Source organism: Drosophila sechellia, chromosome 3L, assembly GCF_004382195.2.
Source record: "Drosophila sechellia strain sech25 chromosome 3L, ASM438219v1, whole genome shotgun sequence".
Taxonomy (NCBI): domain Eukaryota; kingdom Metazoa; phylum Arthropoda; class Insecta; order Diptera; family Drosophilidae; genus Drosophila; species Drosophila sechellia.
The window spans coordinates 9,835,849-9,863,207 of NC_045951.1; the positions used below are offsets into that span (position 1 = coordinate 9,835,849).

The following is a 27,359-nucleotide window of genomic DNA, read 5'->3' on the forward strand; positions in this document are numbered from 1 at the left end:
ATTTATACTTCTTAATATTTTTTTTTTAAATATCAAAATGCTTATACAAACTGATGATATTAGTCTTTGGTCAAGAGACTTAGTCATTGTTTGAGATAGTGTGCTTCCCTGTGGGACTTCCCCATTATTTTTTGGCACGTATTTTCTATTGAATAAAATGAATTCGTATTGTGGTGAAATAAAGAAAACTTGCAAGGACTCCATATTTGAAGGTCGGTTAACATCTGATTCGTCGACTATTATTGGGCACCGATGTAGAGAAAAAGACCTCAAGCTCTCCACCAAGATCGAGAATTCCCCAACTGAGAATAAAGTGCGGAGGTAGTCACTCATCGACTTTGGGGCGGCATTGATTACGGTCTAATAATACTTATATCTCTTATGTTCTGCGGAATGTATCTATTTGAATGGAGAATATGATACGCCAGAAGATTCCCATGGTTTTAGCATACAAGTTCGATGGTATTCTCGGCTATGGTAGTCATATAGGAGCAAAGTAGTTCGTTGGAAATTTTAGTCAATACTAAATCAATAAGTTATTGATAAGCTGCATATGGCGATAATAGCAGGGCGTCGTATCAAAGCGTGCTCGTTGGTTTTATTGCCACTACAAGAACCTTGAACGGATTTGGCTTTTTTTAAGAACAGTTTAATAGCTTACCCTACGTTTCTAAGGTGCTTCCCAATGTTGATTCTACTTCATTACCAATGCTAATATGCTTTAAATTTATTACCCTGGGATCGGTCTTCCCACATAAAATATGTTGTGAATGTCTCATCACCTTATCATACGGTAGTATTAAGATAATAACTTTTTATATGGCTGTTGTAAAGCATTATGACTTAGGTTGAAAAATAGGAAAGCGAGAAAAGAAACGCCAAATAATTTATACTAAATAATTTTTTATAGTCATTCCCCAGTCTGAATGATTAAAAAACAGTGTTCGTTATGGATCGTTATGGATATCGGAATACAGAGGCCTTTGACCTCTTGTAGTTTAATAGTAGATTTATTAATATATAATTACTTTGAACATTAAAAGCGGAAGTTAACGAATTTATTGAACTGCTCCTGGGCACCTTGCAAGGTCATCCTCCTTGTCTCCGGCAGTGTAAGGACTCCGAGAATGACTCCCGCCAGGTACATGGCTCCCATGACGTAGAAGTAGTTGTATCCTTGAGCCAAATTGAAGTCACAGACATTTATGATGAGGAAGACATATATTTCGGTGATGAAAGTTAAGCCGATAAAGTGCTGCTTAACTCCCATGGGATATGCCTCCGCCAGGTAGGCCGAATTGGAAGAGAAGGCCATACCCGCAAAGAGCTCGAAGATCATTAACAAGACGCACACTTGGCTCATATACGTATATAAATTGTACAGTGAACCCACGACGAAGGCCAAGCCGCAGCTTACGAGCAGGCCAAAGACCGCGGGCTTCTTTCGGCCCAAGGACTCCATGCAAAAGGATGGGATTAGGGATCCCAACCAACGGCAAAAGGCGAATCCTATGTACAAGGCGTTCGCATTTCCTAATTCATTGGAGACTATGATCGAAACGGCATAAGTGATGACCACAACGCTGGAGATGCTCATCGCATTCAATGCGCGCAGGTATGCAAGTCTCATGAAGGTGGGCAGCGCTTTGGAAATGCTTTCTCCCTTTGACATGTTCTTGTTGTAGGCCAAGTAGCGTTTATGCTCCGCCAGCAGCTCGTAAGTTTCCTCGGTTAGCACGGCAGGCTTTTGTAGCCGACGCAGTGCGTCAATGGCCGCCTGTTCTTCGTTATTGGCAAGCATCAGAACCGGAGATTCGATGGTAAAAAATGAGCCCATAATAAGGGCCAAAACGCCGTAGATTGTGCTCAGCACACCTTTCATATTCTCGGACGTAAAACCATTGTATGTCATATACGAAGAATATGTCCAACTCGACACATAAATGACCTGAAGAAGTATACCGGTTCCAAAGCACAATTGCTCCAAGGTGGCACTGGCCATGCCCCTCATATAGGGAACCGAGATCTCTGCGACCAAGGCCATAAATGGGGCAAATACCAGACCATTGGCAATACCATCTAGGTAACATGCTGCCGTGGTTCCAGCTCCATTATGGTGGGTGCAGGCAATAACCAATCCACCGATGGTCACCAACACTGAAGAAAATTGCTGTGCGTAAAAGGAATTGATCAATAAAAACTTACACTGCGAACAGTCTTCCTCCGCTTACCAGAATATGTTTTTTGGCCACCTTGTTGGTCAGCGCCATTGTTACCAAAGCTCCAATAATTGCGCCTATGAACCAGGCAATGTAATTGTGCTTGGTGGTTTGGTAATAGATTGGTCCTCGGAACCCAATCGCCCACGCTATGTTCATACCTCCAGAGATAAAGATAAGACCAGCTGAAAGAGTATGAAATATATAGATTTAGGTCTGTCAAATGATTGATGTCAAATTTTAATCTCTATTGTCAAATTTTCAGCAGCTGTCTGCATAATTGTTTAATTCAAATAAATAAATAGAATCTTCCCGAAATCTCGACGTTTATACGGACAGGTTCTGTTCTTGAGCTGGAAAGTACCTATTTACTATTTACATAAATCACTGGTATAAGCCGTTCGATTAATGTGTAGTAGAATAATTAAATTCGAATGCTTGACTACTAGCGCTTACGTCATCCTCATCATAATCTACTTGGGAAAAAGATTCGTACTTCCAACACTAGAGATTAGATTAGCCCCGTGGTCAACACATCAGTCGGTGACTAAGCTGATCGATCTAATGAACTGAACTCACCTGCGGCTACAGCATTGGATTGAGGTTTGTTCTTTTGGTTGCGCTGAAAGCATCCTCCTGGTGGATCCACTCTGGTGTGTGGATCCCGCGGGGGCATTGGCGGTGGTGGTGGTCCGTATGTCTCCGCCGGTGTGATGTGTTGCGGCTGCCCTGGCTGAGGATATCCTGGCTGCGCTGATGGTTGTGGATATCCTGGCTGTCCTTGTGGAGGATAGAAGCCTATTGGCGGCGGGTACTTGTCGTTTTGCATGGCCAACGGCGGTGGGGCAAACTTATCGTTCTGCATTTCCGATCGCTTTGTATCTATTTCACTCTATTGCGAAGACAACCGGCTCCGGTAGAGGTCGATTTGAAACTGGCTAATACGGGGGCTGGCGAAATGATATTTATGTGCGCTGCTATCGAGCCTTGCCCAACTGATAATCAAGTGCGGATTCAACCCTTTATCACTAGGGGGCGGCATCTATTTCAGTAAATGGTTCAAAACTTACTACACGCGCGCCCGATAAGGACGAGTATCGCAATGTTTGTGAATAATACTTTATGATGTACATATGTGGTATATACAACTCTCTTCAGATCACAACATTTTCGATGCATATGTGGGCAATTAAACGCAATTCAAGTAACGGAGAACGGTTATTCCCCTGCTTTTTCTGTTGGTATGACTGATCATCCGCGCCAAAGTCCGTTATTAGGCCTGATTCATACTTTTCATAGTCGCCATATAATTATTATATATTATTATATATATAAAAAATTGTTTTAATTGCTCAGATAAGAATTTTAAGAGAATATTTATTATTTAAAGTGCATGGATTAATTAAAGTTTACAAATTTTAATAAAGTAAAGATCACAAAAAGGTATGATTTTTGTATATCCTTTATTTATCACTGTTGTTGAGTACTTAATGCCATATACATATTTGTCATTTAATATCATATATGTATTTACTGATATTGATTGTTTCTGGGAATTTTGTGTTGGTTTTATTTGTTGGCCCTAATTAAAAGGAAGTCATTAAGAAAAAAGAGGTCATTAAATGGTATATTTTCGGCGTGATTTGTTTTGTTTATCATTATATCTTTTACTGAGTCCCAAGTAAGGCACACCTTACGAAATATATTGTTTTTTCTGGCTCGAGGTCAAGGTCACTTTTTTGTTTGTTTTTTATTTTAAATTATTGCGTTTTCGTCTGCCAGTAGTTTTGAAACATATCATTATGATGTTTCCAATCGTTGCCAAAAGGGAACACAATTTCTGTGAGAGTAGAATTCAGAATAGGTAAATCTTATTATTATCTTTTGCCTTTTTTATTTCTGACGAATAAGTCCAACACTGCCGACCAGATTTCCATAAAAAGCGAAACTAAATGGTTGTATTTTGTGAAAAGAAAGAAAATCGATTTTCCTCATTAGGATGTTTAGCCAGATCTTCAATGAAGTATTCCGGGAATTTACACGTTTTGACCAGGCTAGATAAGATTATTTTGGATTATATTTTGGATTTCCCTTCCTGAAACTGTGGTCATAGACCCTGTCCGATTATTTGGGTTCATTCGACTCATGGATATTGTGCTTGTCTGTATTGATCTTTTTATGATCAATACTAAACTAACTCACTCAGCGGGTGTGCCAATAGTAATTGCTCGTTATCGAACCTAATTAAAACTTTCTTATCAAAAACTACATAAACTACTACTACTTTAATGCGCTTATCATTCCTTCTGTTTAAAACAAGAAAAAAAGTCATTCTTTATTGTTGTTATATATAAACATTTATTTCCCCCCTTCCCACTTATACCTAAAAATCCTTGTTGAACCACTTGGAAAACTTGAGCTGTGCTTCTCCCAAAGTAACTAGTCTAGTTTCCGGCAGACAGAAGATTCCGAGAAGAAAACACACCATGGAAAGTCCTCCCAGGGAGTGAAAGTATGCTGTTATTTCAGCGATCGATGTTAAAAAGCTGCAGAGGAGCAGTCGTGCAGCCTGTTCCATTATGTATACTACAGCCACCATATGTGGTTTTATTCGCAGAGGAAAGCCTTCAGTGAGGTAAGCCGCAGAGACACATTGTCCCAGTCCCGCGAAGAATTGGAGACTGAAGAGCATCACCAAGGCGGTGATCATATGAGGTGTTCGTCCAAATAAGTTGGCATATGCAATGGCAAAGGCTCCGGTGGAAAAGATTCCGAAAAGGGTCGGTTTCTTCCGGCCAGTGGTGTCCATCAAAAGCACCGCAAAGAAGCATCCGCCCCATCGGAGCAGCCCGAAAACCACAAAAGGCCATGCATACAAACAGCTAACCAACTGATTGCCGGTTTCGTAGAGAGCACTGCAGACGATGGAGTTCAGGGACAGGACTCCCAACAATCGAAGGGCCAGAAGCTTCAGAACCGATGGATACCCTTTCTGCAGACTCGATCCTAAACACATTTCCCTGTTGGCGGCCACATATTGTTTGTGTTCATCTAATCTCAGTAGCATTTCACTGGTCACCATATAAGGCCTTTGAAGATGCCTCAGGGCAACCAACGCCCTTTGCTCACTAGATCGCATCAACAGGTGGACAGGTGACTCCACACAGAGAGTTAGCGCCAAAACCAGGGCTATAACTCCGTAGACTATGGATAGCACTCCATGCACCTGATCTGCCACAATGGCCACGTTCCAGTTCACTTGCCACACGGCCGTGTAGATCAGCTGCATAAGGATGCCGGTGTTGAAGCTGAGCTGCTCCACCGTGGAGGCCAAAAGTCCACGGATCTCGTTCACAGAAATCTCGCCCACAGTACTTAGGGCGGGAACAAATACCAGACCATTGGCCAATCCATCTAAATACCGGGCGGCTATAATGGCACCTGGACACTCTGGCCAAGCGAGGAACAGTATTCCGGAAGCAATAACCAAGATGGAGCTAAAAATCTGCAATGGCAAGGGTGTTCATTATTTGTTCTAAATTATTTAACATTATTACAGGAATTGTGAAATATTACAAAACAACCTTGATGTATAAACAACAGATTCTTAAGCAGTTCCCTTTAAATATTTTTCTCCGGTCTACTCACATAAATGGGTTGCTGTGGCAGTCGGTGAGTATAAAATGCTCCAAAAAGGGCTCCAAGCACGGCAGTTGCATACCAGGCGACTTGCATGTGCACGGTCCGCAGGAGTTGATCCCGATGGGTGGAGTGAACGGCGAATCCGGCTCCCCATGCCAAACTCATTCCTCCAGAGATTAGGATGAAGGATGCTGATCCGAGCGCGGTCCATTGGGAGTGGTTCTTGTGGCCCAAACGAAGAAAGGTGGCCTTTTCAGTGGTGGCAAGCGAGTCCTCGGGCGGCGGCTCACACTTCTTGGGTGACATTTCCGATTCATTTACGCGGTGTCGAAACTATACACTTCTATTTATATGGGGTCGAGATGGGATCGTTTATCAGCTTATCTCACCGCAAATCCATAACCATAACTGTGGTTATGGCCGTGACCATAAAGTCATCGACAGTAGCACCACCCATCAATCCAAGCAGCGAAAATAAATATGCTTCTCCCCGCAGTGAAGTGAAGAAGTGAAGTTTTAATTAACAAAATTTGGGCCGAAATAAATCATCTACGGGGAGTGTAAGCGATAGCTAATCAAAGTTTGCTTATAGTAGTAAATAATTGGGGCTTAGTTTACACACATGGCTGGGGCTAGATGCGATATGGATATGTCATTTTGCAGAATAATGGCATACTGCTGAAATTAATTGGGTGTTATGGCAGAGACGAATGAAACTTTGAGGGTTTCATTACGAAAAAGCTGAGCTTACGAAACGTTACGTAAATAATTCTTTTTGGGCAGAGCTAACCAATCTACTTTTACCCAGCAGCCATATGACCATTAATTTCAGATTGCGGGAACAAGCTCAATTTTGAATTATTTATTTAAATTTAATTTGAGATTCCCTATGTTTATTGCCTTAATGAAAAAACACTTGTTTATGCTAGTACTGATTATCCGGTGAAGTACACTTAGGTATATAGTGCACTATAAAATAATATTTTTACAATTCGCGTTTTTGTTAACTGATTGCGGGCTTTTAATTGACGCGGTTATCTTGCCTTTTTTATCTGAACATTATGGCTTAACAAATATTATTGTTATATGTAATGTTTTATAAATCTTACGTATTGAACTTACTACACATTTAACTTTTCAATTGGATAACCTTCAACTTTAAATTCCTAGCTGCCCCAGTGAATATTACCAGCTTATATCACATCTGATGGCGACATTTGCATCAATTTTCGCCAACAGTTTCGTGGCTAAGCGAAAATTTCTGCCGACTGGCAAGAAAATGGGGGAAAACCCAGTACCAGTCTCCAATTTGCAGTACGTCTGCCACTGCATTGCGGCAGGCATATTAACTCCGGCTGGCAGATTAAACACGGCCACAACCATTGGCAATATCATTGCATTTGCCGCCTGGTTTATGGGCTGCATTACTGTTTGCGACTGCCGGAGCACCGGACTCGTGCGTATGCCCAAAAAAAGCCGGCAACAAATACTCAGGCACTCAGGCGCACACAAACACTCGGCCACATCTACATAAAGAGAGGTGGAAATTGGCGCAGAAACTTTTATCGCAGACGCTTTTCCCGGCATTTGTGCCTGCGATTCCAGCGATTTCCTGGCCAAGAAGGGATAGTTTTCGAACCGAACTTGCTAGCAAGTTGGCGATAGTGTTTGACTATGTGCGCACACCTTTGGCTGGCGTTAAAATAAATTTAATTTTATCGCTACATAAATACCGACTGGCAAGGGCGCAGAGAGTCCTGTGCGATCCTTAGGAGTTTCCTTGGAGTTCGTAGGAGCTGCCAAGTGACACATCCGGCTGGCTGCAGACTATAAATCCGCGAGGCATACTTGGAAGTCTCGTTACCATCGACTGGATTTTTCACCCACATTTTAATTGGAGCAAGCCCATCCGTCGATCATCCGAATGGAGCAACACTTTTATGACCATTGGGGCGAAAATATAAATAAATGTTATATTGATCTGTTGCCATTTTATGGCCCAACACAAAACGGGCAATTTTCCATTTTTTCCCGCCCGCCTCTCAAAGATTTACGAGCTCCGTGCCAAAAGAGGAAATGGAAACGAAAATTGTATAACATAAACTTGGCTAGAAACAAAAGCCAAGTGGGCTCGCATCGTGCAGAAAATTCTCTCTGCTCCTACGGAATGTAAAAATGAGAGAGAAAACAGACTGGCTGTGTGGCAAGGAAATTTGCGGCGGCTGTTGTTCGTCATATTGCGCATACGCCGCGTGTGCACACGTAATTTAAAGTGCATATTATGACAGCCTTATGATGCGGTGACTGCAGAGGATACACACATGAGCCGGCCCAAGACAAAGCCCCGTTCAATTAGGGGAAAGTTAAGGACGCGCAAGGAAAAGTGCTGCCAAGGACAAGGCCTCACCTGCTGACTTAAGGGGTTCCTTCAAGTTTTAGCCAACTTTTCAGTAAATATTTCCCCAGAAACTTTGACTTTAGCCCATCGATGTTCGATGTTCGTGTCCATTGAATCGCATAGCCTTCGGGCCCTCAGCCTGCCATAAGCAATAAATCGCCAGTTAATGTAGTGAAATAATAGAGTTTTTCTTACTGCATGTTTACCCAACTTGTAGTGCTTTGTTTTCCTGGAGATTTACTGACGGCCTCTCGGAAATTATGTTTATGCAAATTTCAATAAAATGTCAAGGAAACCGGGGCACAAATTAATTTATCTGTGCGTGCGAGGATGAGTCACAAATCCTGATTAACTTCTGGCCCGAAATAAAGAAGACAACAAATGTGCACTTTACCCGAAGCCAGAAAGACAATACAATTGCTGCGGCACACACAGCTCTTATATTAATATATGGTGTATATCCCGACGAGTCCTTGTGTCGCTTAATGCAACCTAATAAATTTCAGCGACATTTGTACCTTTTGTTTGGGGCGGAGCGTGGTGGCACACTTTCATTGTTAACACGAGGCGGAGGCGTCACAAATTCCAAGCTTTTTTTCTGCCTTTGTCCTTTCCAGCGGAACGTCGACGAGTCCGACGTCACGAGTCTGGCAAAGATGCCTGAAAAATGGCTACAATTCATTCGCAACAGCAGCTGGAGTTGGGAAGACCGAAAAATGTAGCCGGAGTAGCGGAAAAATGCCTTGGAAAGCTGCAGCTTCTTGCGGCAGGACCTCTGAAATTTAGTTGTTGGATCGGTGCGTTCAAGCAAGTGATTTGTTTTGCTTCGTTTGGCAACAAATCAGAAGATAAACGACATCGATTGCGGCCAACGACATGGTTGCCGGGCCCAAAAAGAATTCGCCAGCCGCAAATTATGAGTCCTGCCCGATTTTATATATACTCGTATATAATTGGAAACCCCTCGATATACCTGTATGTAAGTACGAACTTAAACGAAACATTGTTTGCAATTAAAATTGCATTATGTTGGCGGAGAGTGCCAAACAATTTTGGTAATTTATTTTTTGCAAAGCACTTCTTTTTGTTGCACCTGTCCGGATGGCAATCGTATATTTTATTTGTCCCCTGCCATGGGGCATTTCATTTGCTGCATTGCACAACCAACCGAATGGAACGTTATAGTTTGCGCAAAATAATTGAAAACAATTTGGATTTTAATTATTCACATCCCTAGAATGAGTATGAATAGTGAATGAATATTTATGCGGCGAGTATGCTGCACTATTAGGGGTCAATGATCTTCGGTTAAGTCCTGAACTTGATTCATTAAAACAAACTCCCAAGAGATTTGTCATAATTAAAGCGAGCTGAACAGCCCAGCCAACTCATTTGCATACGCAATAACAAAAGCTTTGGGCCATAAAGGTTGATAAACTTAACGCGAGATACAAAATGTAAATGAGTTTGGTCGCCTCTTTTGATAGCTGAGACGCCATTTTACGCGCTCATATGGCTAATCTAATTAAATGTTGTGTTTTCGCTGGAATACAAGACACTTACAATGTTAATTTAGCGGCGTATCTTAGTTGCTTTCACTTTTAACGAGCCACTCAAACTCGAAGTTGGCGTATCCTGGGATAATAACTTTTATCACACCTGCCATAAAGCTGGCCCACACTAATGGCCATGGCCCACAGCAGCGGCAGGGGCCATAAATCAATCATAATTGTCCTTGTTAACTGCAATCATGAATATTTCCTCGTCGTGTGCATAAAGCAAATGACAGTCATGCCATATACATAACGCCACACACACACACACACACTAACCCAAACACGCACACACTCAAACACATAACGTAACATCACCATTCCCTGTGAATATCCTTCGACAGGAATTCCATACGCTTGTGGATTTTGGGCCTAATTGCTGCTGCTGCCCTAGCTGCTGCTTCGAATTCGAATTTTGGCAATGGACCCCTGAATTAGGCCCGCTGAAAGATTGCATCAAATGAGGTTTAATTAATTTTCGGACCCACACCCAAAAACATCGTTTGACAGCAGGACGGAAGGACAGCGGAGAGCAGGGAGCAGGGGGCCATTGTGTTTGGCCACGCCCCTTGTTTGCTTTAGTTAATTGATTTTCTTTCAGTGCGTTCCATTTGCATAACAATCCCGGCTGCTGCCCTTCCGAATCAAAAGTGGAATGTGGAAAGTGGAAAAGCGAGCGGCGAAAAGTGAAAGCGGCCAAAAGCCACCATAACAGTCGTTGGTCAACAGTTGCGGGCTTTTTCGTTTTTGTTTGATGGCGGAACGGACAGCAACTAAAACTGAAATTAGACCCTGTCGAAATTGCCATTGGCACACTTAAATACGGGTTCAGTTTAATTTGTCGTTTTTTCCATGCTTTTCCCTGGAAAACCAATAAAAATGTCCCTAATAGTTGGCAGTTTAAGTTGAAGGAATGGGGTGATAGCTTAAGTGCTCTCTAAGTGGTCAAATTATAGAATTACAGTTTTAATTAGTCTTCACTGGTGGAACGAGAAGTCATTTCAAGACAAAATAATTGTACCTACTTATGAAATTAATTACTTTATAAATATTTAATAAGTTGGAGTTTTCCACGCTGTGGGGGGTTTCTTTGTTTATTGAAATCAAATAAATGTGCATTGTCTGGATAATTGTTATGGTTTTCTCAACTTTCAAATAATATACTCACAAACAATTTGGCTACAGAAAGGTAAATATGGTATCTTGTAGTAACAAGATAATTTCTTAAAACTTCAGAAAATCTCCTCAACTTTGCTGAGTAAATGAATGGGTTAATCAGTCCGCTGTGCATGACATTTGAGGCACGCCTACGCATCCTTCATCCTGGGCAGTGATGAGCGTCCAAAAAGGACTCGTGCACGTACGCAAGGCCACGATTTGCAGCTCATTAGCAGCCACAGAGTCGACACATGTCCGAACTGCTAAGCGGGCTCTAAATCACTGACACGGCGCCGGGTCTTCGATTCCGTTGCCCGGCTCAATTAGTCAACAATTACCAGCGACAATCCAAACTGGCCAGGACATCGGCCAGTTGCGCTGAGCTGCGGAAGACGGGTCGTCCAGGACACGGGACACTAAATGCCAGAAGGAGCGGCTGTCTGTCGCGGGTCATCTCTGCCGGTGGCTAATGGCTTATGAGTAGTCACGTGCCCGGGATGCCAACGTACTCATTGCCTGTCGGCCAGCTCCTTTCACTGGCAGTCTTTTGCCATGTGAGTGAGTCACGCCAACTTTTCAGCGTAATTTTGAATAATTATACAACAATTACAAGGGCCTGGAACAGGCTTTGTTCACTTATAAAAAATAACAATAAAATACATTTATAAATAAAATAAAAATTTCAAAAATTATAACTATAGACAAATGGATTTTTTATTAATTTCAATAAATCAACTTCTTATTTTTAGAAGAACAAGACATCATATTGCGCAAACTATTATATTATTTTATTTAAAAATGATTTTTTGTTAATATTTCTATATATTATTTTTTGTGTCCTGTGAAATGCATTAAAAACATTTAATATTTGAGTGCAGCCTAGATGAATGAGTAAAGATGAATGTGTGCCAGTGTAGCGCTTAGTGGTTTCAGGACCTGTTCCCGGACCACATCCTGGCACATCCTGCCAGACGCCGGCCGCAGCTTTTGCCAGTCTTATTTCCGTGTTAATAAAGTCAAGTGAATGCGCTTAATCAACACATGGTAAGTGGCATGGGTTCCTGAAAAAAAGGATGCACTCACCCTCCTGCCACTTGCAAAAATGGACACCTACACAGGGTTATTTTTTCTCAAGAAAAATTAATTAAATAAGCTCGTAAACTTTTGGGCGCAGCGAAAAGGGAAAAGCGAACTTTTGTGCATATCCAAAACAAATTTTCTGTTTCATTTTGTTGGGGATTTTTATTCGGCGTTTGGGCTGTTTTGTTTGTATTTTTTATACCCGTCAAAAGCCGAAAAAACGCGTCGGGCTGAAAAGCCAAACTCATTGCCATTAAAAACGCATTATCCTTTGTGCCTTTTTATGACTTTTCATTTGAAGAGCCGGTGGAGAGGGCCCTGGGTGCTGGTTGCGTGTTTATTTGCTGTCGAGCCGTAAAAGGAACTCAATATGATAATGCATACATCCAGCTGGCTGAGATATTACTCCAAGGACCATATACATTCGGATAAATCTAATGAAGAGCAATCGCATAACTTATGGGGCACAAATTCTGCGAAAGACAACATTTAAAAGCCGCTTGCCAAAAACAGAAGGCAATTCGCCTAAGCAAAAGGAGCAATATTTACACAGCCAAGATGAAATCTAGAAAAAATGAAGGAGAGACGGTTATTGTTGTATTTCAACTGGGATTTGCCAATTTGGGCGCCTCTCTTGCGATTGTCTGCCAAAAAAAGGCTTACATTGGGATTTTTATTTGATTGCTCAAATGAAAGCGGAAAGCCAAATGGAAAATTGCTTTGAATCCGAGAGGAATGTTTGCCCTCTGGCCGGCAAGGAGTGGGAATAGCTGGAGTATAATCATTTACATTGCTGCCCAAAATGGATTGCCATGGAGAATTGAATTATCCGCCGGGAAAGGGGATCCACTCAAGGGTGTCGTCGAATTATAGTTCACTGAAAACAGTTGACTGCTTAATGCAGTCGAGTGCACGTGCTTGAGTTGCATTAAATCGGCCATCGGCTATCTAATCTCGCGGAATTATTCTATGAAGCAATATATTTAAAAATTAGGCAGTAGAAATATTTATGATGCACGGCAAATTAAATGCTATAAACAACTCAGAATCTTTGTAATATTATGTATCCAATAAGGATCAAGTTTATTGCTATACTATTTCATCTGCTTACGGATCCCAAACTAAAAACCATTCTACGTATGGATATTCCATTAAACTGACTCCCTTTTCAAAGGGAGTAATCCGAGCCCTTTTGACTTCTGCCGTCATCTGGCCAAAAGGATTCCCAAAAATATTCAGGATGGGCGGTTTCGGGACCCTTGTAGATTACTGTTCCCATTGTAGTTTGTGTATTTATGCCAAAGATTCGTTTCGGGGTCGTGGCACGTGCATTGAACCGAGAAAATTAAAAACAGCATAAGTAATGGCACTGACGAGGGCCCCTGAGAAATGAGGGGAAAATGGAAATTAATCGACAACGCATATGAATTTATAATAATAAAAGTAAAAAACACCGACGAGCGAGAGCATTTTCTGCAGCTGACTATCAAATAAATTCCACAGAAAAAAGCGGAAAAGAGGGCCAAGGCGCCGTTTCCATTCATAATTCACAAGCATAAATTGTGCGAGGAACAGGTGGCGGGACAAGGGTTAAGGGTTACGGGCTAAGGGTTAAGGTTTGGGGGGATGCTGCATTAGGTGGCTTGCTTTTGGCAGACGTGTGTTAGCGTGCCACGTAAATTCTGGCTAACGATGCACTTTGCACTGGCAATTCCACCTGTGCTGCCACAATCAAGTGCAATTCATTTTGGCCACGTCAGCGAGATCTGGACTGGCTACGCAGGCTCATGGAGTCCTTTCAACTTAAAGCCTTTAGGACACTTTACATTGGGCTCGAAACTATGCACCTTTCTTTCATCTCTCATTTGATGTTTGGGTTATTTTTCAGTGATGTTTTTCTGCTGGATTCCACCTAAGTAAATAATTTATTTTATAAATTCCCAAGTAGGATTAACACGGCAATATGCAGATTCGTTCAGCTCAACCCGAAAAAAGGGTCAAGGGAAATTTGGGTCCTGTAAATGGGTCTTGTCCTTGGGTCAGTTTGTCTGCAGGATTAACAGTTTTTCCGTGCTAAGCCTACGTATATTTATATAGTTCAAATGGCTGCAACTTTTTGTATGGGCTGCTGTTGTTGCTGCCTCCTGTCAACTCAACGGGAAATTAAATTGAGTCTGTTTCCTTATAAATGGAAAAACATTTTCGGGCACTTGGCAAAACATAAGTCCAAACATGGGCAAAGTTCGCACACAAACACTCACACTCAGATTTGAACATGCAAATTTGTTTTGTCTGTTGACAATTATTGAGCAGATGACAAATGTTGCCCGAGGCATAGGAACAAATTTTTGAGACTTTCGTGCGATAAAGGGAATGTTAGGGAGTGATGGATTGACTTGCCAACTTTGGACTGGAACTTGGGTGAATGGGTGCAGTTTATATGAGCTGAAGGGTCTTTATAACAACGGTCATAGGTAATGGGAATTTTCCGATTTGGGAAAACGTGTTGGGAGCCCTTATGAAAGGAGTCCCATTGATAATATTGTTGTATAAGCTTAGTAAATAACACTTTACAGATCAGCATGATGTTAAATGATTTATAGCTTTGTGCACATTTAGATGGAACCATCAATTTGGTAACTATTTATGCTATTCCAACACTTAAGCCTAATATTCATATTAGCATGCCAAATACCTCTGCCTCTTAACGCTATTCATTGCCAATTAATTCGAATGCTTTTGTATGCCATCGAAAAATACCGTTTTAGCAATAACTTAAATGGCATTTATATTCATGTTTGTGCTGCTTACAATGAAGGCATACTTTGATGTTAAGGAACCAGACGCTTCGATAAACCAAACAACAAGTGATGGGTTTCATTTCAGGCTTGCACAAACAAATGATCATTGCATCTTATGTCAGTGGCACTGCGGCAAACAGAACAGTCATGCCAACTATTATGTACATTTTACTTACACTTCCTCGTTACACGTCCTGCAACAAGGACTCACACATGTGCTAACTACCGAAACAATGTCTGCCTCTGTCTGTGTGTGTGTTACTGTGAGAGTGTGTGAGTGGGGAAAAACCAGTGGCAACAACAATACCGGCGATGACGATAACGATTTGCAGTTACATGTGTTTTTCACCATTTCCCGAACGAGTCTCGATTTTGGGCTGCCTGACACATTGACAGCACTGAACGAGAGCGACGGACAAGAGAAGTTTGCTCGGCTAACAGATACCCTGTGCTCGACAATATCGTTTCAAAAAATTTTCTAGAAACGCAGATATTTATTCAAATTATTTTGGATTAATTCCAACCTGTAGGTGATTCGAAGACGTAGTAATGAGTTCATTGTCTAGCTGGTTATCTAAAAAAGCTTAGAGCTAAAACTTTTTGCTGGGAGCCCTAATGAATTACAACATATACAACCTTATGCCATAGAAGTAACAGCTGAAAGAGTGAGTAAGTTAGCGATGTGAGTGAGTGGGAAAGCAAACGCTGGCAACTTTACGATAGCGTTAAATTAGACATCAACTTGGCAAAGTACACACACAGTGACACACACTTGCAGGGCCACAAACAACAACATTGATAGCTCGTCTGATGCCGTTGGCCCGGGCTCATCAAAGGCGGTATGCCAACTACACTGGAATTACAGTGCATACAAACAGCAAAAAAAGTTACAGTAAGCTTGTTAATTTCTAACAAAAAAAATGTGAATGAACTACCCTTTTCTCGCAGTGCATGCTGGCATGCGGCGGCACAGTGGCAGAAGCAAGCAGCGCGTCATGTTGTTCAACGCCTTGCAGCTTGCTGCAGTCGACAACGTTGCAGCAACACACAGTGGGCGTGGCCCTCCCACGACGACGAAGGGCGGCACATGTTAAAGGCCGAAGGGCGGTTGTAAAATGGGCGTCATGCGTCTGGCCACCACGCCCACCATGCTCGTTTACATGACGCAATTGCCTGGCATTCATAAGCCATTATCAGTGCCAAGTCATCGGGCAAGTCTTAGAGCAAACAATGCAGCTGCCATCCATCACCCGACTTTGGCCATAACTACTGTTCCACGGACTTTTGACTTGTGTGGCCATAGTTTGTGGTGCATAGCTATTGCAATTGCCATCGCCACTGCTTGCACAGTCTTATCATTTCCAGGACGACACAGATCTCTCGCCAAGATGTTTGACTTGCGGCAGTTTATGGCTTTATATATCGTATAGCTGGTGTTCAGATATTCCATTCCATTCCGGACCCATCAAATTGACAGCCCACGCATTCGTACAACTTCAGCGCCTGCAACAATTTCCAAATAGCACACTGAGCAAACCGGAAATAAATGTTTAATGTGCGGTAATGGTGGTCCAGGGATGTCCTTACAAGATATGTGTTAAAAAATAATTTTAATTTATTTATCCGAATAATATGAGTCTTAATACTGAATACTGGTCTAATACTGAACATTATAAATAGTCTAAACATATTTAAGACTTTTCATTACAACTGCATAACAAGTGGTTAGGGAAAGTCTCTTCTAGCTAAATCACCACATATATTTTTTATGCTACCCCCAAAGGATAACGATAATCATATGGCATACTTCGTGTGCTGATATTTGCCGGAGACCAACTCACCCACTTATTAAATATGCCTGTTCTCGGCTAGCGTATAAATTTATATAGAAATAAACTTTGCCATGCGTCAAAGTCGCGTGAAATGTTCGGTTGAAATTCAAAATGAAATTCCCTGCCAAAATCGAGGGACGGGCGGAAAAAAGGTCCAAAAAGTGGCAACAGAAGCAGCATCAGCGAATAAAAACTTTTGGCTGTTTTTATAAATGTTTATTTAGCACAAAGGAGCGGTAGAAAAAAAGAGCGTTAGAAGTGGGCGGCCGGGGATGCGAGACGAATGGGGGCGTGGCAGAAAGGTGGCTCAACAGCAACAACAATGAGTTGGCCTTTTGTTGCTGCGCGGTATTTGTCTTAAACAACGACAGCAAAAGGGATTTCGTTGAGTCCTCTTTGCGACTGTCCCTTTTTTTTTATTTTCCAGAACGCATTGTGCTTTCAACAATAATTTTGCTACTTAGACGGATTTTTCTATTTGTGTATCAACGTTTTATTTGCTGACAGGTGTAAAATTGCTTTAGTCCCGGACTTTCGTCCTGCCATTTTCCTTCAGCCAGGATCGACATTTGGCAGGACTTTTTGCTTTTTCTCTTTCTTTTTGCTGTTTCCCCTTGTTTTGTTTTATGACTTGATTTGGTGAAATGAGGGGAGTGAGCGCAGGATAATTGCCAGTCGCTGGGCAACAAAAGCGATTAGTTTAATAGTAGGCCATTAATGCGCTGCCTTCGATTTATATCTCATTGCCACATGTTGTACGCCATGTTGTCTGCATGGAGAGCATTAATCAATGCTCAATGGGTAGTAGGAGCGGCAGAGGTACGCCTTCTCGCCTATTTTCCATAATAAATATTGTTGGTTGCCCTTTCCGCGTGCCATATTCTGTGATGGCAAAAATATTTTACACATTTCTGAAGCGCCAACAACGTCAACTGCAGATGGAGAGCGAACGGCGTATCCTTCGTCCTGGTCCTGGTTCTCTCTTATTTTTCATGTGTGTATAAGGACTTCAGTGCCAACAATTTCTTCGTGTTTGCTCTTGCATGCACGTGCAATTTTTTCCCATTTCCTCTCCATATATCGAATATGTTTTGATAAATATGCACGACTTGAGTTTTTGAAGTACGACAACTACGTCTTGCGTTCTGGCTCGCCCGCCTTGATGTTTGCCCAATTTGATTGCTAAGAGTTTTGTTTCCCAGCCAAATGCAATTTCTAGCCAGCCCCTTCAATGTGAAGATGTTGCCAACTTTAGCCTGTAATGACCATATCAATAAATTGCTAGGGTATCGATTTTGCAGACGCTATGTAAGAACAAAACCCAAAATGCTGTGGAGTCTGTAAGGACTATGAGTAATTGCTTGTTAGTGTTTTAAGGAGTTCCTTGCAAATATTAAACAAATTTCACTTTGTTAAGTTTACGGTGGATTTCCTTTGTGTGCCATAGACTTTATCCACTAAAGCGGCACTCACAAATTATGAACCAATAAAAGACGGCGCATAATAAAAATAAACATAATTATGAGCTCAGCTCAATAATCAGCGACAAGATGCAGCAGTCGAAGCAATTTTGACTGAAATAATAAAATTAAATTAAATTCATTTCAGATTCTCAGCCGCACAGCAGAAGAGCCAAAATCAGAAGCTAAGAGAAAGCAAAACGGCGAAGGCAGCGCGCTCAGTGTTTATTTAAAAAAATAAATTACGTTTTAAAAGCATCATAATTCAAGGAAAACATTACCAAGCAGGCAACCAGCCAGCCAGACAGCCAGCAAGGAGCAAGAAGGATGGAGCACAGAGTCCTGCGGAGGAATCTCGTCTTCGCCTCGCTGGAAATTCATTAAGCATGTTATAAATGCTTTAAATTTATAAGTAATTGTACAGGTTTTATGCGGCTCCCAACGATTTGAACGTGTTTATCATCCCAAAACTGTGAAGGGCCTTCCCCAGTAATTTATTTAAGAGCCAAATAAACCGAGCGAAGTCCGCAGGCAACCGTTTATCGCAAATAATTGCTGGCAAATATTTGCTTAAGTAAACCTCGTTCGAGACACCCAAAATGTGAGTTGGTTTTTGCGGTTGCTGTAGTTTTTCTAATTAAAATCCTAATAGCTAATCAAAGCCCCATCATCAAAAGCTAATGTGTTCGCTTAAAATGATTTGTTGGCTTCGATGGGCGAGGGAGAAATCGAAAGTTATCTTTCACTTTTGAATTGATAATAACATGGTTTCTGCAAGCGTTTCCCCATTGGCTTTCACTCTTCACTCAATTTGAAATCAAAATATCAATATTTACTTGTCCAGCAACAGACGCACAAACATAAGTGATTGTGCCTGAGTAAACTTATCTATTTGGATTTATTATAGCTGTTGTTGTTTCTGGTTAGCTATCAAACTATTTGCTTGTTTATTGGTCTCGTATTGCGACCGTAAATAATATGCCTGATTTGCATATCGGACGGCGCATTTCATTGGACAAATTTGCCTTTTCGCTTAGTGTAAAATTGACTGAAATCTACGAAAAGGATAATACTCTTAAATGCGAAATGAAACAGCAGACAAATTGGAGAAATTGAAAATTGCAGTAGCACTGCTAAGTGATTTTTGATATGACCATTAACTAGCAACTTTCAGATAACTATCAATAATAATGAACGGGCAAATTGGAAGCATTTCTGATTAAGAAATTCACTTAGGCAACTTCTTCCCTCAATCATAAAAGTGCCGGGAAAGAGCATTTGATATATTCGCCCCTAAACTTTACCAAATTTATGTTGAAGTATTTCCTGAAACATTCCAGAAATTAATGGCGTTACTTTTAAAACCTTTTATGCACGTCAGCAGAAAAAAGGAGCCCACGCAAGGCAGAAGCTCGTAAATTTGCGAGCTATAAAAATCAATATGTTAATGGCAAAACTTGCCATGTGCTCCGCTCTATACAAATGCATATATATATGTATATATATGTGAGCGAATCCGACGAGACTGTTGAAATATAAATCCCATTGTCAACAATGGCCAGCAGCATTGACATGCGACGACGGACGACGGATGACAGTCGACAACGAACAACGGACATCGAATGAGCTGAAGAAGGATGAACATGTGCCTGGCTGGATGGGATGGGTCGATGGATGGCTGGTTAACCGGGACGAAGGACGCGACTGGAGCAAGACCGCAGAGCGAATAATAAATACAATAAGTACACATGTGGACGGACAGTCGAACTCGCCCACAGATGTGAGCACTGCACAAAACCTCATTAAAGTGTTAAATCTTTTGACAGCCCGGCGACACTGATGAAGTTGCGCCTGCCGCACTGCACAGTGGCCACCGTATGCATCAAGTGCTCTGGAGCACTTGGGCACTTGAGCACCGGGCAGGTGGACAAAATATTAATCAAGCTAACATCCAAGGCCGGCAAAAGCCTCTTTCAATCCGGAATCGAGCCAAGGACTGTCTGCGAAATTTATGCAAACTTATGCCAGGACATCCTGTGCCCGCCCAGCCTTCAATTTAGACGAGACACTCGGCGGCATGGAGCGTGGGCGGTACTGCTGGCAGAACTTGGAATCAACTCAAATTGATTTATGGATATTTTTAGCTGGCGAAACGAAACGAAGTTGTGGAGTGGAGCGGAGCGGAATGGAGTGGAGTGCAGTGGAGTGGGAAAAGTTTAAATCGTGTTGCGTGCGAAACGCAAATATCAAAAATCGACATTCGACATTCGAGGCGTGGTCGCCAGAAACCGCTCGAAAATTATAGCTTTCAGTTTGCGCGCGAATTGTAATAAATTTAGGAAACTTATATACACACTCATCCCAACGACCGCCCCTTTGGCAACTCGGCATTCGGAGTCATTTTCATAAACTTCGCCTTGCAATTGCAGTTCAGCGTCCCTGTTCGGGCGCCATTACTTGGTTTTGCGCCCCACTTGGCCAGACTGGAGTTATCCGCCAAACGAGCCGCAACTAGCAGAGGTCGTTAACAGCTGGGACGGCTTAAGCCAATGGCCAACGGCTGCAATGCCGCGAATCCGGCGGAACGGAAAAAAGGAAATCAAGGAGAGGTGCAAACAACCGTGGAGCATGAAGTGCCAGGGGATGTGGCGGCAGGAAGCTGCTCTGACCTCGACCATGGAATACACTGCCACGCCCCGAAGTCTCGAAGACCCGCCCGAGCGATCAAAAATATGCTAATGTTAATATGATGGTGGAAGAGCCAATGCCGGTGGATTGGAGCCAGAATGGGTTAGTGGAAGGATGGTGATGGGAAAATGGGGGCAGAAGTGCTAACACTAAAATGTGGTAGAAAAAATTGGATTTATTCATGTAAATGGGAGAAATGTGATACGCTTTAATGCACAATTAACTATTATGGTAATCTATAAATTTAAATTTAATTTCATTAATTGCCTGGTAAATTTGTTATAAATTACCCAGTTTACCTCGGTTAGATAGTAATCTTCAAAAAATCTCAATATGTAGTTTTAAAGATATCCTTTAATTTTTAATTATGCTCGTTACCCTTAACTTGATCAGAACTTTCGACCTTTAGATGGAATGAGTGATACAGAGCAGTGAAAATTGATGCTTACCAAGCAGAAGAGCCGCCTATTATCCTTTCACCGCTAATCCTAGACATCCCCAGAGCCTGTCTGAGCCGACTTAGGCATCGATGCCTCATTTTGCTGCCCGAAAAGCGACTTGGGCCGCACCGGCCACGCCCACTGCTCCTTGTTGCACTCGCTGCGAACAACATAATAATAATACCGCTGGCAAAGGGAACAGAGCCCCGGGCCAGAAGAACTCGGCCAAGTTAAGTAACCAAGAGAACTTAGCACGCAATCCGAGGCAGGCTTAAAGGTTAAGCATTATAATTTGGCTTACCTTTTTCCTCACTTTTCCTTTGCCATCGCGCGCTTGTTGTGTGCAAAGTTGCAAATAGTTGGAAAGAGTAAGAACTTGGATAAATTGAATTAAATGGAAGGCGCCTGCCGTCAAATCCTTCGGGGCATTTAAAGTGCCTACAATTTGGAGGGCCTCTAATTTATGGCCCCTCCACAACCCGCCGAGCATTACGGCCTGGTTATTTATTGTAAACTGAACTAAGCTGTTGGCGAATTCCGACCGAGAAACACTGTTAGATCGATAGGGCCAATCGATGGCCAGGCGATGGCTCGTATTTAATAATTCCAACATTTATGTGATGCCAACTCCGCTGTAATTGTAGCCGAAGCCCAGGCATTGAGTTTTCTTTTTTTTTCCAGCGGGCAGGAAAGGGAAGGGAACTGAAGATGGGGCGTGGGATGGGAGGTCCTGTGAGTTCCGCTCGAAGCATTGGCGTGCCAAACAAAAATATTTAACACTTGTGCCATAAACTATTGTCAGGCTCGGTCTCGGTGGTCTGGGAGGTTTCTGGATTTTATTTTTTGTTTTCCGCTCGAGGGGCGGGAATTCCTTTCTGCGGTGGCTAGCACACCACGGTGTAATGTAGGTCGTGGTTTTCTCAACCGCTGCTGTGGCGGTATGTAAAATAATTTATATAATAGTGTGCAGGATTAAACCGAATATAAAGATGCTTATTTGCAATTACGCGTAAGCTTACGCCTGAATTGTTTGCCACGGCTTAAGTCAACGTTCGCTGAATGTGTGTGTACTGGCTGCCATATATGCGGATTTCTCGAACCTTTCTGTTTAACAACTGCATTAAATTGTAATTATGTTTGTTGTGCAACAGCAAAAAAAAAAAAAAAAAACGCAGCAGCACATTGAATAAATCTGCAATCTGCACAATTTTGCATTGAATTTGTCCAAAAAGATCCCAGGGGAGGGAGGGAGAGTCGAGAGCGTGAGGGGAAATTAAAAGTGAGTGCAATGCAAACTACTGAAATTAATTCATTTGCTATAAAATATTTTGCTCTTATTTATTCGCGCATTCGAGTAGTGTGAATGTGGGTGCACAAATATTGACACACATGCGATTTAATTTCAATATAAGTGAACATATATCTTAATGACTGAATATGAACGTGGATGATAAGGGGAGATGCAAAAGCAGTGCAGGGTGGCCTCTTCTGTGACTTCTTCTGAATATATGAATTCGGCAATATGATTTATTAACTTTGATCTGCTGAAAGCATTTTTAAAATATCTACCTACATCATTTCAGCTCCCATTGGTAACCGGATCCGGTTGATCACCCTGTTCAATGCTGATGCATTTTTTATGGACTCTTCGTACCTTTGTGCCACTCAATCGCTGCATGCATGCAAACCATAAACGCAGCTGGATAAAATTTCTGTATGTTTGTAATTATTTTGTCATTCTGCAAATAGTGCAATGGAATTGGTAATATGGTTCACGCATTTCTACCCTAGGATACCCAGTAGAAATATATATGCACACGACTTCTGCTCTCCTTAACTTAATCAATGAATTTTCATTTATGATTTCATACGAACATATTTTTGACTGATATTTCAGCAGTCGCATACCTTCTGGAGAATTCATTATACCCAGTGCGACGTTTGCCAATTGAGTACACAGCAAATTTATCCATCCATAAATATTTTCGCAGTTTTTTTTTCAGTTGTTGTCGCTGTCAAATATGTTTGCAATTGTGTAAATCGTTCGTCGTGTTTGTTGAGCATAAAGGAAAGGCAAACAATTTTTAATGGCGGCGTGATAAGCTCTTGGCAAACAAAAGTACAAAATACGCCAATAACAAGTAACATAAAAATAATGAAAAAAGTGGCTTTACACGATTTCAGCCTTAACTGTTTCTAGATGTTCTGTATGTTACTTTATTGTTATTACATAAATGATTTTGTTGTTAAAGATAATCTAAGGTATTAAATTTAAAGAAAATCGTATGAAGTATAGTGTAATGCTTGAAATAAATAATTAAACAAACTAATAAAATATATATTTTTTAAATTAATTTACATTTTATTTCAATGAATATGCTTAAGCGTAACCATATAACTTCACTTACTTACTTGTTTTTCCCCCAAAATCTGCTTGAATTTATTTACCCAACTTACCCAAAAATAAGTGAAGAGCAAATATCTCAACTGGAACTTGCAGTAAACAAGTGCTCGTTGGAGTTACCGAAGTTTCACTGTGGCTCGGGCAGAAAAGAGGCTCCCCGAGGACTAACCAAAAAAGGACAATGAGTCGTGGGCGTTGAGTGCGAGTTCAGACAGAGATTTCCACTTTCCACTGCAGTGGCCTCAAGCAGCTGCCAAGTGTGCTCCGTCTCTGTCGCGCCCCCATGTGCCTTCTCTTTCTTCGCTGGTGGATTTGTGTCTGGCAGGCGTGCTCATTACGTAATTAATTATACGCAATGTTGTGCAGCCTATGGCCAAAAAGTGGCAGTGCGACTAAAACCGCAAACATAATGAGATAATCTCTGTACAAATAGCGCATATGCAGGGCCACTAGTGTCCTCCATTCCCCAGCCACGCCCCTTCTGCCGCCGCCTTCTTCTTCCTGGTTCTGTCTCTTATCCTGACCCGGAAAAAAGGAAGGCCGGCATACGATGCGAACTTTTGGCTTTAATGACACTATGTGCTGTTTTTAATTAGCGGCGAAGGGTCGAGACGAGTGTGAAAAGAGCCGAAGAACAAGGAGCAACCGAAGCGGCAGCAGGAGCAACTGCAAATGCAACACTTTATATGCATTTTTCTTTTAATTCCCATTTTTATGCCAGTGCGACGGCGACTACGAGAGGGCCGGAAATTTAGGTTGGCATTTCTTGCGGCGCTTTCTCTGCTTTCCCCGCTTTCTCCGAACGGATGTGTGTGCTTGCATGTGCGCATTGTGTCAGTGTGTGCGCGAGCATATAACTCGTAATTAGAGTGGAAAAAAACACGCAATTACCATTATGTACGCCGAATTTCGTTTTACGATTCCGGCCAACTGCACTAAAAGCGCAAAACAGTCAAGGAACAAAACGGCCGCCAGCAACAAAATCAGCATTCCACACTGTCTCTTAGTTGACCTCAATTTATTTTAAAATCCAAGTAGTTTAGCTTAAAACATGCGCCAGAGATTTTCAGTTTGCCCCAGTGGCAAGTGCATCTGCAACTGCCACTGCCACCGAATGAATCCGTCCGGCTATTTCACTTGCCATTTTCCCGGATTCACCCTCAGTGTGTCCTTGAGGTCTTTTCGCAATGGTAGGGGGATGGGCGTGGCCGGGTGTATTTGATTCGGTCTTAAGGCTGGAAAAGCGATTAAGCGAGTGACTCCGACCCGGTGAATTTAATCATAGGTGCCGCAAAAAGCCCTGCATTTGATTGCCTTCATTATATTTTACAGTGGACGTGTTGTGTATCGTAGTTCTGAATTCTGGGCTTAAACAATGAGTTTTAATTTTTCCTCGTTAATTAAATTTACCAAACAAATATTTTCCCATTTAAGCTAGCTTTTGGAAAACACTGTGCCTTTTAGTACGACTGAAACTGTTTCGTATTATCATGGAAATTGCTTCAAGTGATTCAATTTACATTTCCATCTTTCTCAGTTTTACTACAACAATCTCAGCCAAGTCAAGTGCTTTTCCCCCTCAGCTTTCGTTTCCTATCTCTCTTGGCCAGAAAGCTTAACTATTTCTTTATTTGCCAACATTTATCCATCACTTGTCTGCAGAGTCTCGCCCATAGTTTATGGTTTGTTGATGGATTCCGGCGCTGCCCTGCTTGGCAATCGGATTGTCAAGACCCCGGACTAGTGGCCACTCGCAGCTACAAATCCGGATGACTCTCGGTGGCTCAAGGTCAAGCTGTGAGCGACATTTATGTAACTCGCGGCCCCATCGCCTCCCACTGCCACCCCACATCCCAGCATCCCAAGCACCAAACGGATATTCATCTCACATTCCAGTTGCCCCACATGCTTAACTATTCAGCACATGGTTTCGGGGTTTCTTGTGTTTTGGTTTTTGGCCATTTTGGTTATACACAAAACGACTGGCCTCTTAGCCATCCGCTCCCGGCAGCACCCAGCCTTCCAGTCCATAAAAGTGTCTCCATTTTCATGGCATATCCTTTTCGGCACCACTCGGCCACCAAATCCACCGCAAACTATCTTCTGGTCGCATGCTGTGCAATAAAAGTGTCCCAACTGGCCGCAGACACTTGAACGGCAGTCCATGTCCTAATGCTATAAAAAAGGGCCAGCCAGATGCGCTAAAATCTATGAGAATGAATGCTCGAGTGTTGTCACACTGCACGGAAATGGGAGTTGGAATATTATCCCAGCACGGAACGAATAATAAGCTGTAATTAGCTGTCTCTCCCTAGACTATTCCTTTAGAGCAAACTTTTATGCCTTATAACCTACTTATGAATAATTTGAAGATATCGCTTGTTCCAGTGCATCAACACCCATGCACACAGATGTAGTGGCAGACTTACAGGACACAGATGCTCCTGGCCAGGCTTATGTACTTATAAGAGCAAGACTGACAATTTCGGTTGGAGGAAATTTAGCCCATCGTTTCGGTTGCAACAAAACGATGGGTCGGGAGAATAGAAAGTCAGGGGAGGGATGTCTCAAAGTCCTGCTGCTTAGCAGTTGCGGCTGAGGTTTTTGCGGATGCAACTCTAATATGTCAGCCGAAAACTTTTCGCCCAACTTGGGGCAAGCAATAAAATTGCAGTGAACATTTTTCGTGGCCAAACATTAAAAGAGCAAGAAATTACTTGGAGCGGATTTGAAATAAATCCCACTGGAGGTGCGAATCAATCCAGAGAGCTACAAATTTACATTTTGCGAGGCAGGAAGAAAAGGGATTTTGCAGCCATTTTGCCAATGGCATATAACCGTTTTATGGTGCAATAATTATGCTAATTCCCCACAAAGTTGTGTCCGTTATGAGCACGAAATCGAAAAAGTTTCAATCAGACGAGCGAAAAGTTGCTGCTGCCTTTGGAGTTGCAACTTCGATGCAACATCATCATCATTATTTCGCTGGGGTGGCAATAAGGCGTGGTGGAAATGTTTGTTAATATGCACACACTTGACCCACACTTGTTATAGACACACACTTGACCCACTCGATGAGGTGGTGTTCTATACTGCACACTGCAGTCATCTTCAGATTGATCTATTGATTGCGTGTAATTAATGATAATTTCCTGCCATGACAAACTCTTCTCCGGCATCTTGGTCCTCGAGACGTCAAAGTTACGGATCGAGCACTTCATTACCCCAACGCCAGAGCTATACCCCATTTGGCCACCCATCCGGGTTGCTTCCATTATAATTGAGTGCAAAATTATGCATTGAAGTCGCTGCCGGGGCCACCACCGATATCATCGAGGGGCCATAAAATAACTAATAGCCTGCCCGCAGGCCGTAAGCAGTTGGTAAGCCGTTTTGGCCCAACCAAGCCGACCACGCCGGGTCCTTCTGGTCCTTTCTGGCCACATTATAAACAACACGGCCAGCCGGCGATAACATGGCCGCAACAACAACGGCGACAACGTGGCCAAAACAATGCTGGCTAATAACCGACGGCACCAATGTGCATGGGTGCTGCATATGGCGAGTGGTTCCCGAAACCGATTCCCCAACGCTTCATCCACTTTAAGATGACCCACTTTTTGGGTGCGACACGTTTGCGTATTTTTGGAGCTATGGCACCATCATTTATTTGCGGGCAAAGTT

At 42.3% G+C, this 27,359-nt stretch overlaps 4 protein-coding genes across 6 annotated transcripts in view; 2 read left to right on the forward strand and 2 right to left on the reverse strand.

Moving 5' to 3' along the window:
* LOC6605131 (kin of IRRE-like protein 2) overlaps positions 1 to 27,359 on the forward strand; it is a 156,437-nt gene that overhangs the window by 112,507 nt on the left and 16,571 nt on the right. The window lies entirely within an intron of this gene.
* On the reverse strand, positions 948 to 3,158 carry LOC6605137. Its single transcript, XM_032717575.1, has 3 exons — positions 2,799 to 3,158; positions 2,232 to 2,404; positions 948 to 2,170 (listed from the first exon to the last, which is right to left on the reverse strand). Exons 1-3 carry the CDS (start codon positions 3,082 to 3,084, stop codon positions 1,037 to 1,039), a joined length of 1,593 nt encoding a protein of 530 aa, XP_032573466.1. The 5' UTR covers positions 3,085 to 3,158; the 3' UTR covers positions 948 to 1,036.
* LOC116800923 lies at positions 4,185 to 6,222 on the reverse strand. Its single transcript, XM_032717577.1, has 2 exons — positions 5,868 to 6,222; positions 4,185 to 5,724 (listed from the first exon to the last, which is right to left on the reverse strand). The coding sequence occupies exons 1-2, from the start codon at positions 6,165 to 6,167 to the stop codon at positions 4,603 to 4,605; spliced, it is 1,422 nt and encodes a 473-aa protein (XP_032573468.1). The 5' UTR covers positions 6,168 to 6,222; the 3' UTR covers positions 4,185 to 4,602.
* LOC116800924 lies at positions 19,724 to 23,528 on the forward strand. Of its 3 annotated transcripts, none has more exons than XR_004361679.1 (3): positions 19,724 to 20,234; positions 20,288 to 20,933; positions 22,855 to 23,528. XR_004361679.1 is itself a non-coding variant. In XM_032717581.1 (2 exons), the coding sequence occupies exons 1-2, from the start codon at positions 19,983 to 19,985 to the stop codon at positions 20,471 to 20,473; spliced, it is 438 nt and encodes a 145-aa protein (XP_032573472.1). In that variant the 5' UTR covers positions 19,724 to 19,982; the 3' UTR covers positions 20,474 to 21,141. The 3 variants fall into 3 exon arrangements, 1 of the variants encoding a protein (XP_032573472.1); XR_004361680.1 differs by lacking the exon at positions 22,855 to 23,528 and having other exon boundaries at positions 19,724 to 19,885; positions 19,970 to 20,234; positions 20,288 to 21,142; XM_032717581.1 differs by lacking the exon at positions 22,855 to 23,528 and having other exon boundaries at positions 20,288 to 21,141.

Bases quoted from the DNA above. Each gene is read 5' to 3' on its own strand.
- LOC6605137 (XM_032717575.1), bottom strand. From the start codon at position 3,084: ATGCAGAACGATAAGTTTGCCCCACCGCCGTTGGCCATGCAAAACGAC. The intron at 2,405-2,798 runs GTGAGTTCAGTT...ATACTCTTTCAG, and splicing joins ATCCAATGCTGTAGCCGCAG to CTGGTCTTATCTTTATCTCT. The intron at 2,171-2,231 runs GTAAGCGGAGGA...TTTTACGCACAG, and splicing joins TGGCCAAAAAACATATTCTG to CAATTTTCTTCAGTGTTGGT.
- LOC116800923 (XM_032717577.1), bottom strand. From the start codon at position 6,167: ATGTCACCCAAGAAGTGTGAGCCGCCGCCCGAGGACTCGCTTGCCACC. The intron at 5,725-5,867 runs GTGAGTAGACCG...TTGCCATTGCAG, and splicing joins TGCCACAGCAACCCATTTAT to ATTTTTAGCTCCATCTTGGT.
- LOC116800924 (XM_032717581.1), top strand. From the start codon at position 19,983: ATGAAGTTGCGCCTGCCGCACTGCACAGTGGCCACCGTATGCATCAAG. The intron at 20,235-20,287 runs GTACTGCTGGCA...GGATATTTTTAG, and splicing joins GGCGGCATGGAGCGTGGGCG to CTGGCGAAACGAAACGAAGT.